General features: G+C 39.9%; 1 protein-coding gene across 6 annotated transcripts in view; it reads left to right on the top strand.

Moving 5' to 3' along the window:
- Nucleotides 1-12,028, top strand: part of LOC147140089 (VPS10 domain-containing receptor SorCS3-like) — a 61,531-nt gene extending 49,503 nt beyond the window's left edge. For 4 of the 6 annotated variants that reach the window (XM_086044905.1, XM_086044902.1, XM_086044906.1 and 1 more), the window contains 8 exons: nucleotides 60-193; nucleotides 1,148-1,271; nucleotides 1,479-1,591; nucleotides 3,164-3,298; nucleotides 4,150-4,249; nucleotides 5,956-6,061; nucleotides 6,160-6,320; nucleotides 10,094-12,028. In XM_086044905.1, coding sequence (XP_085901031.1) covers nucleotides 60-193; nucleotides 1,148-1,271; nucleotides 1,479-1,591; nucleotides 3,164-3,298; nucleotides 4,150-4,249; nucleotides 5,956-6,061; nucleotides 6,160-6,320; nucleotides 10,094-10,158 — 938 coding nt within the window. In that variant the 3' untranslated portion in view covers nucleotides 10,159-12,028. The remainder of the gene's footprint in view (nucleotides 1-59; nucleotides 194-1,147; nucleotides 1,272-1,478; nucleotides 1,592-3,163; nucleotides 3,299-4,149; nucleotides 4,250-5,955; nucleotides 6,062-6,159; nucleotides 6,321-10,093) is intronic. The other 2 variants (XM_086044904.1, XM_086044903.1) reach the window with 2 other exon arrangements.
- Nucleotides 12,029-12,662: the final 634 nt, after the last annotated feature.

Here is a 12,662-nt window from a genome sequence, read left to right as displayed (position 1 = left end):
CAATAATACCTCGCTGCGTGTGTGTCGCAACTCATTTTGCTCGTGTGTTGCCACCGCAGGTCCGGTGGAGCGCGTGTACCTCTCGGCTCCTCTGGTGGCCGTCAGTGGGAAGGAGACCAATCTGACGGCGGTGGTTTGGCCGAGTCACATCAGGACGTTGACCTTCTTCTGGTGGATCGGCAACAGCTCCGAGGTGACAACTTCCCCCTCCTCGTCCTCCTTGCGCAAATTCATTCGGCCCCTGTTTATCCGCGCCTCCTCCCCTTGGCGTCCACACGCCGTCAATCTTTTAACAGGTCATGTTTGCGGAGGCATGCATTATTCTCTCTCTCTCTCTTTTCTAACGCTACTATGAAACAGGATGTTTGAAACAAAAGTTGGAAAAAAATTCATCCTTGCCATCAGTTTCCCCCAATCAACGAAAAAAAATCTCAAGGACCGATGCAGGAAATTGAACGGGATGTCGACCATTTTGGTTCTAAGCAGCCATTTTGTGCCATGTTTATGCGGCGGCATAGCCCGGAATTTTTCAGTGGAGGGGCCAGGGTGACACGACATCATGTGCGTTGTTGTAAGCCAATCGGGAACCGAGAAGTCATTGTTTATCATAGCATCCGCAGTAAGTGTTTCGTGAAGTCAAAATGCGACCTTGAACAGGACACTCATAATACAAGCAGGAGCAAGTTGAAGTAGTAAAAAAAAAAAAACCATGTTGCTGAGCTTAATTTAGTAGATAGTGCTGTTGTTTTGCTTTTGTGTAGTATCTCATGCATTGATTCGCTAGCTAACAGCTCAGATGGCTAATTTATTCAAATCATATCCAAAGCGATGACAGAAAAATCCCAAAGTCGAAACGTTGCTTTTTTACTTAGGCTTGTATTATAAGCGTGTTGGTGTATTTTATTTCTTGAAAGTAACAGTTTTGATTGACAGTGACTGTAACCATTTGCATTTTTTTTCGGGGGGGGGGGACGACGGAAAACAGATTGTCTTAGAGTTTGCATTTAGATCAATTTTAAATTTATTTAAATATGCAGTTAGTATCAATGGGTCTAAAGTCCCCTAGATCTAGGGGTCGCCATGGCCACCACGTCGCTCCGCCCCCGTATGTGTTATCCTCTTTCTGTTCCCCTCTTTTCTAACGCAGCCTATTATAACGCTGGATGAGAGTATCTCCTACACGTTCCAGAAGGAAGGAACAAATAAGGTCACGGTCCAGGTGGCTTCCGGGAGCACGGTGATGCAGGATTCCAGGGATATAACAGTTAAAGGTTAGCGTGCAACTTTAATTGCTGACATGAATATGCAACATGTGGTCCCGCGCTCGCCGACGTGGATGAAATGTCACAGCGGGCAAACACGGAAAATTTTGACGCCAATTAACTCCGACTTTTGGGAAAACGAGTCAAAGGCGGAAAAGAAGAAGAAAAACAAAAAAAAAACAAAAAAAAACGTAACTTGTTGTTTTTGTTTGCCAGAGTTTTTCAGGTCGCTGCTGCTGTCCTTTTCGCCGAGGCTTGACGAGCACAATCCTGACATCCCCGAGTGGCGGGAGGACATAGGCCGCGTGGTGCAGACAGCCCTGTCACAGGTACGTCAACTCCCAACCGCAACGCGCCGGACCACTCGCACCTCTTTGGGTCATTACTCTTTCATAGCTGTGTGCACTACCGCTACAGCGCTCGTCATGTTTTATGGGCCGTGACGGAGGTTTTGCCTGTTTGTTTTTTTTTGTTTGTTTGTTTCTTTTCTTACTTGATGTGTGATGACAGCAAGCAGACATTGAGTACATTTCAATGGCTGGCATTATAAATTGAAGTCAAGTTGAGTACCAACTCTACTGGTTTTTACACTTTGAAGTGGAAGTGAACCCAAACATATTTTCTTCAAGAACACGTTCCCAGCAGGCCCACTAGTCGAAACATGGCAATTCTGATTAATTTTGCGTTTTTGGAATATGAGTTAAGCAGCAAAATCCACCCCTTTTTAGCCATCTCTGGGGGTGGCCATTTTGTCTTCTGTCGCCTGAAAATGACATCACAACTGCTCACGACGACCAATCACAGCTGACCTGCTTCCTGAATCTGAGCCGGGATTGCTCATTGTGAGCAGTTGTGATTTTCATTTTCAGTCGACAGAATACAAAATGGCCGCCCCCGGAGATGGCTAAAAACGAGTGCATTAACACTTATTCCACAAACGCAAAATTAATCAGAACGCCGTGTTTCAACTAGTGGGCCTGCTGGGAACATATTCTTGAAAAAAATATGTTTGGGTTGATTTCCGCTTTAAGCAGCAAAATCCACCCGTTTTTAGCCATCTCAGGGGGCGGCCATTTTGTCACTTCTGTCGACTGAAAATGACATCACAGACCCTCAGGGCTCAGATAATGACCAATCACGGCTCACCAGTTTTCTGAAGCTGAGCTATGATTGGCCGTTATCTGAGCCCTGAGCAATTGTGATGTCATCATCAGTTGACAGAAATGCCAAAATGGCCGCCCGCTGAGATGGCTAAAAACACGTGGATTTTGCTGCTCAACTCATATATCACAAACGCAATATCAATCAGAATGCTGTGTTTCAACTAGTGGGCCTGCATAGAACATATTCTAAAAAAAATATGGATTGACTTCATCTTTAAAGTAGTAACGGGTGAAACTGATTGAAGAAATTGAGCAAGACGTGCTAGCAGAAAAAAAGGTCTCGTGTTTGTAAATTGAGCCAAGCAGAGACTGAGGGCTAGCAAGAAAGCAACAGTCCTTCAAACGATTGAGTCATTTGCTGCCTAAACGGTCTGCAGGAATCGTCAGGATGCTGTGGAAGAGGTGCGAGAGGAAGAGTGACGTTTTTCGGACTATGTCGAGCCACAAAAATGCATAATTCAGTAAGCGGACACATTTCGATGAAGAGAAGACCGAGGGCAGCAAAAACAGACCACTGTGACAACAGTAATTGTCTGCCACAGGCTAAACTAGTTTGCTGTCCAATGGGCTGACATCAAATTGCAAGGAAAAGGGGAAGAGATTTCAGGTTTTTGTGACTATTCTGCGGACAAGTGGTTAGCACGTCTGCCTCACAGTTCTGCGATTTGGGGTTCGAATCGAAGTGGAAAGGGCCATATAAAAGTCGGTCTTACAGACTGGCCGGTGTTTTGTTGTCAGGTTTCCGGTGTTCCCGCCGGTCAGCTGCGAGTGTCTTTGTATCCTGGACTTCCCACTACGGCGGAGCTCTTCATCCTGCCCGATGTGCTCACGCCAAATGAGCACAAGAGGCAAACACGGGAGGAACTGCAGATGGTAGGAAGAGGAGCAATGTCAACTTCTTCCACGTTTCGACAAACAGCGCTTCCCCCGCTGTTATCCATCACCTACCGCAGACGCAGCTAGTTTTGCTTTTTCATCGCCGTTTATGCCAACTTGTCCGTTGTGAACCGAGAGCAGCCAAAATCTGCGTATGAACACGGATATTTGCGATATGGCATAGCGCATATTTAGCATATACCTAAAGAATTTTTGATTATCTAATGAAAAAAAATCGTTTTTTTTTATGTAGCAAAATAAGCAAGCTCAATGTATTTGTAGATCGTTAATTGTAATTATCCTAGATAATGTTCAACTATTGGGTGGTGATGCACATCTAAGTTTGCATCTGACTGGGCAAATTCAGATAAAAGCATAACATTCCAAAAGAAACGTATTGAATGTCTTTGCGATATGCATATTGCATGGGCCAATATCGCGATATCGATATTTTTCCGATATATTATGCAGCCCTAATACATATACGTATATGTGAAATGTAGTTTCAGTTATCAGTTAGTGATCTTTTTTTTTTTAAAAAGCGCTAGTTTTTGTTTTATTTTATGAAAAATATTTCTCAATGTTAGTTTGACTTATTTTGTCAGTTTTCGTTAACTCTAATACCCTTGGTTGAAATATATTTACCGTGTGTTTAAAACGGAGCTTTTAATAAATTGAAGTGTGTTTTAAGAAATTTCAATCCGTTTAAAGCCTGTGGGATGAGCGAAACAATTAATCGGGTTTCCACCGATTGCAGGTGTGTCCTCAATTCGTCCCTTGTGATAAACAGTGGTTCACTTGATATCTTTTGTTGTTCATCCCCCCTCCCCCCCATCAATTCCAAACAGATATCTGAGGTTTTCGTCACCCTCCTCAACCAAGGTCTGGTCCACTTTGAGCTGAAGGTTGACACCCGCATCAGCGTCCACATCACTCAACAAACTCTGGGTACGTCGCGTGCTTGACTTTCATCCGACTCAACGGGCGTCTTGTGTGAAACTGCGCATCATCCACGCATCTCTCTTAAAAGTCATCGATCGATGATGTGATCGACGGGAGGACCGCCGGGGTCGCGTCGTCGTTAGCATATGGCGAAGGCACACGGACGGGGGTCCTACGTGACTTTGCCCTTTTCATCCGCCGATGGATCTGTCTTCATTTGTGTCGCCGTACAAAGGCCTGCGTCGCCTTTTTAGATGATCCCGAAAAGGTCACGCTTCATAGTCCTTCTTTAAGGAGAGCGAGAGGGGGGGGAACAAACTTTGAATATTGCTTCTCAGCATTTAAAAAGCCATGACGGTGCAAAACGCACTTGTACATGACAGACCCCAGGGAGAGCCCGCGGACATCTTAGATGTTCCTTCTTGCCGCCCCCCCCCCCCCGAGGAGGTCAAATAGTGTCTGCCTCAGACTGACAGATGTGAGAAATTGATAAATCCATGTTGGATTGTTCTGCCCTTCGTTTAGAACACAATCAATCTAATGCTTGAGTTGTGACGTTGTTGCCGCATCTTGAAACAATGGTGGAATAATCGATTTTTACTGCTTCACAGCAACCAGCGGAGAGCAAAATGAATTAAGACTTAGTCTGCTGCCTCAACGGGCTGCGGAAGATATCAAAACAAAAAGTAAAGAGGAAGACAGTGGATTTTTTTTTTTTTGTGTGACTCTTTTGGACCAGATGGTTATGATAAATTAGGCCCTGCTACTATGCTGCCTGGACGGGCTGCAGAACAAAGTAAAGAGGAAGTGATTGATATTTTAGGTTTATTTCGTCCCGAATAATTACGACCTTTTTAGCCCTACTAGTTTGCTGTCTAATCAGGCTGCAGAAGATTTAAAAACACAAAGCAAATGGGAAGAGATTAAAAGTTTTTGTGACTATTTTATACCAAATGATAGTATTATTTCCAGTTGTGTTAGTTTACTGATTAAATGGGCTGGAGTAGATATCTAAACACCAAGTAAACAGAAAGCGATTAACGATGTTGCAGCAATGTTGTACCAAGTAATAATTATACTTCCAGCCCAACTAGTTTGCTGTATAAACGGGACGCAGCGGGTATCAGAACACAAAGTAAACATGAAGCAAGTGACATCAAGTTTTTGGTACCAAACGATGATGTCAATTTAGGCCTAGATAGTTTCCAGCCTAAACGGGCTGCAGAAGATTTTAAAACACAAAGTAACAGCAAATGCAAAAGACATAGTTTAAAAAAAAATCTAAATAATCGATACAAAGTAAAGGGGAAGCTATTGATGTTTTTGTGACTACCGGTATTTTGTATCAAATGGTGATGAGAATTTAGGCCTAGCTAGTTTCTGGCCTAAACGGGCTGCAGATGAGACAAGTGAGGTTTCTTTTTTTTCCTTACAGGCAGTTAATTTTAATGATTAACAAAATTGCTGAATTGTTCATTTTTTTTTTTCCTGTAGAAAAACACGCCTTTAAAAATGTTGGCAAAATGTACGAAAAAAAACCTCAATATAAAAAAATATAAATATATACCGGTGTATGTTTAAAAAAAAAAAAAAAACTCCTGAATTGATTTGATTATAGATGACGTCATTTTCTGATCATTTCCGCCCATAGTCGAAAACAACCGTTCTGCACATTAATTTTTAATTAATTAAAAAAAATAATATTTGTTTAGCGCCACTGGTGGATTCGAGCGCCCTCCACAGCGGGTCGGCCATGTTGGTGCTGACCTCCGTGGTGTTTGTGGGTTTAGCGGCATTCTTCATCTACAAATTCAAAAGGTGAGCCCTGCCCTTCCCCAAATTTGGAAGCCCCACCCTCTTCTCCCGTCTCCTCAAATCTCCTCACGGTCGTCCTGCCCTGTGCCCGTCCCAAAAAGGAAAATCCCTTGGATCCACGTGGAGACGGAGGACAGCCGGGAGAAGGAACCCGAGGTGATCAGCACGGTCAGTCAGAAAGACGACATGTCCAAGGTCAACCTCGCCGACTTTCCCTCGGAGAAGGACTTCATGGAAAAGAAGCTGGACGCCAGGAAACGAGGTGCGCTTGTTTTCCCTTTTTTTTTTGTTCTTTTTAAGGCTGTCGCTTGACAAACGACAGCTTGGACGCGAACATGACAGCGTGAAATGGAGCGCAGGAGCATTTGTGACACGATAATATGGGATTTCAAGTGAGGCTGTCACGGCAAGAGGCTTATGAATGTCACTTCCTTAAAGCATGCTCACTCACTGTCCACACTATAAAGTACACCTGCTCACGTTTAAGCAGGGCTGCTCAAACTTACGAAATGTGCCCCTCCTAATCCAAACAGCAATTTAACATTAAGTAACTTTGGTGGGATTTTCTTTTTTTTTTTTTTTTTTTAACATTTCAACCAAAATATTCACCTTTAATAGAAAGGAACTTAACCGAAGAAATTTTAATTCAGCTCTGATGTTGAATTGCCTGCACTAGCAACATAAAAAGTCTACACACCCCTGTTCAAATGCCAGGTTTTTGTGATCGAAAAAAAAAAAAAGAGATCTTTTCAAAACTTTTTCCACCTGTACACCTGAATCGAGAATATATTTGGACATTTTTAAAGAGGTGACGTGAAATAAACAACTGAGGTAACGTGGTTGCACAAGTGAACGCACCCTCTCATAACTGGGATGCGGTTGTGTTCGGAATTAGCGGATGACATTCAAAATTGGGTAAGGCGATACGAGGTACCGACACCGGGTATCGGTATTGAACGGAAACCGGGCTTATTTTAAGGTATCAGGTATTCATGGAGGCTGTCGATGCAAGCCACCGATACTTTAGACAGAAAAATAAATGACCTGGACTCAGTCTTCCTCGGCAGTAGTTGGCGCTACAATGCGGCAGTTTAACACATTGTCGAATCATAATCTCTGTCAACAAGAAAGATCTTTCTTCACAATTGTTGGTCATTCAGGCAAATCAAATTTTATATGAAACAAGTACAATAGGTATCGGTACTCTGTGTCATGAGTACTGGTATCTGTCTGAAAAAAAAGTGCTATTGAACATCCCAATTCAAAGTTACTTTAAATGGGAGTCATCTGTCACCATTTAAATTGCCTTTGATTAACCCCAAATAAGTTTGAGCTGTTCTTGTTGGCTTTTGCTGATTTTTTTTTTTTTTTTTTGCATTCGGGCAATTATATATATATATATATATATATATATATATATATATATATATGAACTACAATTTTTTTTTTCCAAGTAGGGAAAGGAAGCTGTACTACTCTCACCACAAAGGCAGACGTGCTCTCAATGCTGCCCAATAATGAGATCCAATGCATAAAAACTCAGATAATAAAGCTTACTTTTGATTGACAGATGCATTCATTTCATTCCGCTCACATGACATGAAGGCCGCAGACTTTTTTTCCTTCACACGTTTTCCTCTTCTGCTTCTTTTTTTCCAAGTGGTTCGCCAGTGTGAAACAAGCGACAGTTGATGACGAGATTTTTTTTTTTTTTTTTTTTTCAGGCTCGCAGGTTTAAAGTCATTTACTTTTTTTTTTTTTTTTTTTTTTCCCATCAAATCCCTCAAGTCTCACTTTGAGTCTTCTTTTGAGATGGAAGTGTTTCCAATCAGGTGTGCCAAAAGCGTCAGATCCATCATCGGCTCTCGCTGTTGGAGGGTCGCCTCTTGGATTACATGAGGATTAATAGCTCAGACATTAAAAGCGTTTTCTTGATTGCTGTCGTCCACGGAAAACAGATTGTTTCTTCCCGATTAAAAAAAAAACAAACTGAAAAGTAAATGTAACTAAAAAACAATAACATAAACGACACTAATAACGTGCCCAAAAGAAATCAAACGGAATAAAAAAGCATTAAAATACACTTGCAGAAAAAAGACAATGAAAGCAACATGTGCAAAGGAGTAATTAAAATATTTTAAAAATGCAGAACACTAAATAAGTCAATGAAAGACATAAAATGACAAGTATAAATTCGTCAATGAAAAACTGCACATTAAATAAAAATGCTAAAAAACAAAAGCAATACAACGCAGAACTTGCATGCAGAAAACATACCATTGTATATATATAAAACAATAACATTTTAAGTAGAAATATGCAAACAAAAAAATTACAAATTGAAACTGTAAAAAATAAAAACAATACTAATTTAAGAAAATAAAATAATACAAGGAAAAATGGAAATATAAAATAATACAATTTAAATAAATTATACTATGAAAAAGAATAAGTACATGATAAAAAAAAACACAAGACTTCATTATTAAAAATTAATACAGTGTTTTTTTTTTTTTACAAAGGTTTTCATTGGTTTTACCACCCCAAAAATGTTAAATATACATATTAAATGCAAAATCCCCTCAAATGAAATTCTTAATTTGCACTGTATATAACCTCAAGTCTCAAATCTCCAAAAAAATCAATACCCCCCAAAAAAAAAAAAAATACAATGATGATTTAAAATATATGTAAAACTAAAGAATTAAATTAGATTTAAAAAGACTTTAAAAAAAAAATACAGTATGGATCGATATCATCTTCGGCTCAAGCCAACATCTGTGATGGGTGAAAGCGCTCATGGGAGATGTTGCCCTTGTGTTGGCAAAGTATAAACAGCAAATCCCCGCCGCCCCTCCGCGGAATTGCATTTTGTAACTGCTGAGATGAACTTGAGGGAAATAAGGTGCTTCCACTTGGAGAAAAAGAATCCATTAACCTTCTCCTAAAGGTTAAAATGAAGATTTGAGAAAGTGAATTCGACAGGCACAATTTTGATTTCTTAATTGAATCTCTGCGCGGGGTAATCAGTTCGGAGTGACGATTGCTCATGCGGGCTCCTGCTGCCTAATAACTACAAGTTGGCCGTTTAGGACTCTATTAAGCCGTTAAAAAAAAAAAAAAAAAAAAAAGATAGGAGGCGTTGTGTGTTCACTGCATAGACGTTTTCACTCTCTCTCAGTCACAAATCGGCACCAAAAGCACTTGAGAATCACGATATTGGTTTTCTGGCTTTTGGTCGTCAAAAAGGTCGAAATCCAAATATAATGTGGTCAAAAATCTGTTTACACCAAACCATATCGAGTCACACATCTAACTGAAGGACCTGGTGTGGGTTTCTCAGATCTCTAATTGTTTTGTCAATCTATCTTCATGGAATGACACGATGATGAAAAAACACATTTTTGGTTCGAGTTCACCAATAACAAGGTGTTAAATCTATTTGTAGCAAAGCGCATCGAGTCGCACCTCAAACTAAAGGTCTTGATGAGGACTCTCCAGATCCATAGTTATATTGTCAATACATCCTCACGGGATGACGTGATGATCAAAAAAACATTTTCTTGGTTCAGGTTCACTCGTAACAAAGTCAGAAATCTTTTAGCAACAAAACACATCAAGTTGCACCTCAAACTAAAGGTTATGATGAGGACTCACCAGATGTGCCATTATTTTTGCTAGTATGCACTCACACGGTGGATCGATGTTTGTTCTTTTTCCTGAGGGACTCCCTTTGTGCTCTTTTCATTTTACATGCTATTATTTACAGTCCGTTTATAAATCCTCATATTGACCTTAAGTGTGCTCACTACTGCGAGATTGTCCAGTTTCACCTTTCGAACAAGCCGGCGTCCGCACATTTCCAACAGCCTCACTCGTTGCACCTCATCAGCTCGCCATCAGCTACTTGGCCGTAGGCCACGCCTCCTTCGCGTTTCCATTGGTCCGCTTGACGTGCAGACAAGTTGCCCAAATGGGACCGTGAGCTTCACCTGTAATGACTGCTGTGTAATGATTTGTCTTCTTGCTTTCCAGGCTCAATGGGGAGGAATATGGATAGAATTGTAACGAGGGAATATCCAAACTGTACAAACGTCTAAAGACACGCACACTGTTACCCAGTAAGTACACAATGTTGTGTTTCAATTGTGCTGCAATTGTTGGCTTTGTTAGCTTATCTTTTCAATGATAGTTCTTTCATGCTGATAGTCGCTATCGTTCCGAGTCATGTTTTCACACTCTTAACCAATAGAGTTGAGTATCTACTTGACAGTACTTAAGCGTAAGGATTCATATGCCGAGCTAGACTGTAGGAAGTGTTTCAGGGAAACACCAGGTATTTAGTAGGAAATGGTATTAAAAAAAAAAAAAATGTAACTGGTTGGTTTGAAACTCGACTACTGCACAAATATGGTAAGATTAAAACCTTTATTGTGCCAAAAAGCACACGACAGTGAACCCGTTTATTGCGTTTTACAGAAAGATAACAAAATATTTATTTTTTTCATATATATAGTTTTACCGCGACCATATGCATTTAACACCTTTATACTTGTAAGAGACACTGAAATTCATATTTGTTTTTTTTTAAAGTATTTCCACGCACCTGTTGTCACTGTCGCTGTCAAGAAACATGACTTTGAGACGCTACGCTAGCTCACTGGGTCAGAGGCAAAACGTGGTCCCTTCAAACGGTTTATTTGCCAATCCCAGTGGAAGTTTAACTGGCACATAAATCGCAGAAGAATTAAACATTATAAACATTTAAACATCAAAGTTTTCAAAGAAATCATAAAATTGCGTCCAGCGATAGGCTGCTAGCTTAAAGCTAACATAATACAAAATTCCAAAGACTGTCGGCACTTACATGTAATTCACTAATCCATCTTTCGTGCCAAAATCTGCATAAGAATGCGTTATTTACATACGCACTGCAGATTACTTCACCCTTTTTTTATCCATCTCAATGGTCTGTCATTTTGACATTATTCTCCCCTCTGCTACCGACTGAAATTGACGTCCAAGTGCCTTCGGGCTCGCATTTCTGTGTTTGGTGACGTTCGCAATGCGAGCCTGAAGAAACTTTGATGTCAATTTCAGTGTCAATGTACCGTAGCTTTAACACACGTGGAGCAGCAACACATATACAATACTTTATTCTGTCTGCTCCGTGGGAACAACAAATAATAAAATTGCACGACGTGCTACCACGCTTAACTCATTCGCTGCCATTGACGGATTTATTTGTCTTTTCACAGTCCAGCCATTCAATCCCAGGAATTTATTTATATATTTTTTTCATTTTTTTTTTTTCAAACGTCTGGAAATGTCTGGGAGTGAATGAGTTAATGTCCACAACTCTGTAATCGGTCTTGCCCATATACTGAAGAAAAAAAAAAAAAAAAAAAATCTGAAACAAAAGCAAAATCGCTTGTGAAAAATGCAATATGACGGGGTTCACTTGAAAAAGTGAGCCAGTTTTCTACTAATGACGTCTCAATCACCTTTTGTCCAAGATGCTCCAAAATTGTGACAACAGGGTGCTGAACAAACACGATAGGAAGACAGCTTGAACGCTGAATCTACAGACATTTTGTAACTCGACGGGTGTACATAAAATCAAGGGAAGGAAATGTAAATCTTGACTCATTGTGTTCATGTCTAATAATGTCTCACTAATCAACTACTGTCAGCATTTTGACACTAGCATGCCCTAATTAACTGTAAAAAAAAAATAAAAAATACATTTAAGAGTATATTAGGGTGAGCAATTGTTCTCTGTCATAGTGATTTTAAGGCTTTCTTGGCACATGAAATAAACATAAATGAAACACCTTGTATAGTCCACTTGTGCAATGGCCAAGCAATGTGCATGATCTCTTATTATTACTGATGACTTTTTTGTGTTTGTCTTTTTTCTTACTGTGAGTACATTTTGAAACTGTTCAGAATAAATGTATTTTTATATGACATTGTTTTTTTTCCCCCCTCTATTGTGCATCTGATGAGAGCGATTCGGATCTGTAATTGTTTTGTCAATATGTCTTAATGGGATGACATGATGACCAAAAAAAGTGTTTGCTTAAAGTTCACCAATGACAGGTGAGAAAATGTGTTTGCAAAAAAACACATCAAACCAAAGGTTTTCAGGAGAAATTTCGAAATGTGAAATTATTTTCTAAATATATCCTCAATGGGTGACAAGATGACAAAGAAACAAACAAACACCTTTTTGGTTCACCAATAACAATGTGAGAAATCTAGTTGCAACAAACCACATCAAGTCGTACCTCCAATTAAAGGTCTCCTTGGGGAATCTTCGAATGAGTAATTATTTTGTAAATATATCATGACTGGATGAGATGAGATCCAAAAAACGTGTTTTTTGGTTCAGTTTACCAGTATCAAGGTCAGAAATATATTTGTAACAAACCACATCAAGTCACACCTCAAAGTAAATGTCAAAATGGGGACGCTCCAGATACTTGGTTATTTTGTCTAGATTATGATGTGATGATCAAAAAACATGTTTTAAAGTACATTTTTTGTTGAATTGAAAACATGAGAAAAACTGTTAAAGGAAAATATGCTGTTTAAAATCATG

This window comes from Filicampus tigris, chromosome 11 (assembly GCF_054856515.1).
Source record: "Filicampus tigris isolate MCC_2025a chromosome 11, RoL_Ftig_1.0, whole genome shotgun sequence".
Taxonomy (NCBI): Eukaryota; Metazoa; Chordata; class Actinopteri; order Syngnathiformes; family Syngnathidae; genus Filicampus; species Filicampus tigris.
Note: the sequence above shows the minus strand (reverse complement) of the source record. Positions and strands in the feature narration are given on the sequence as shown.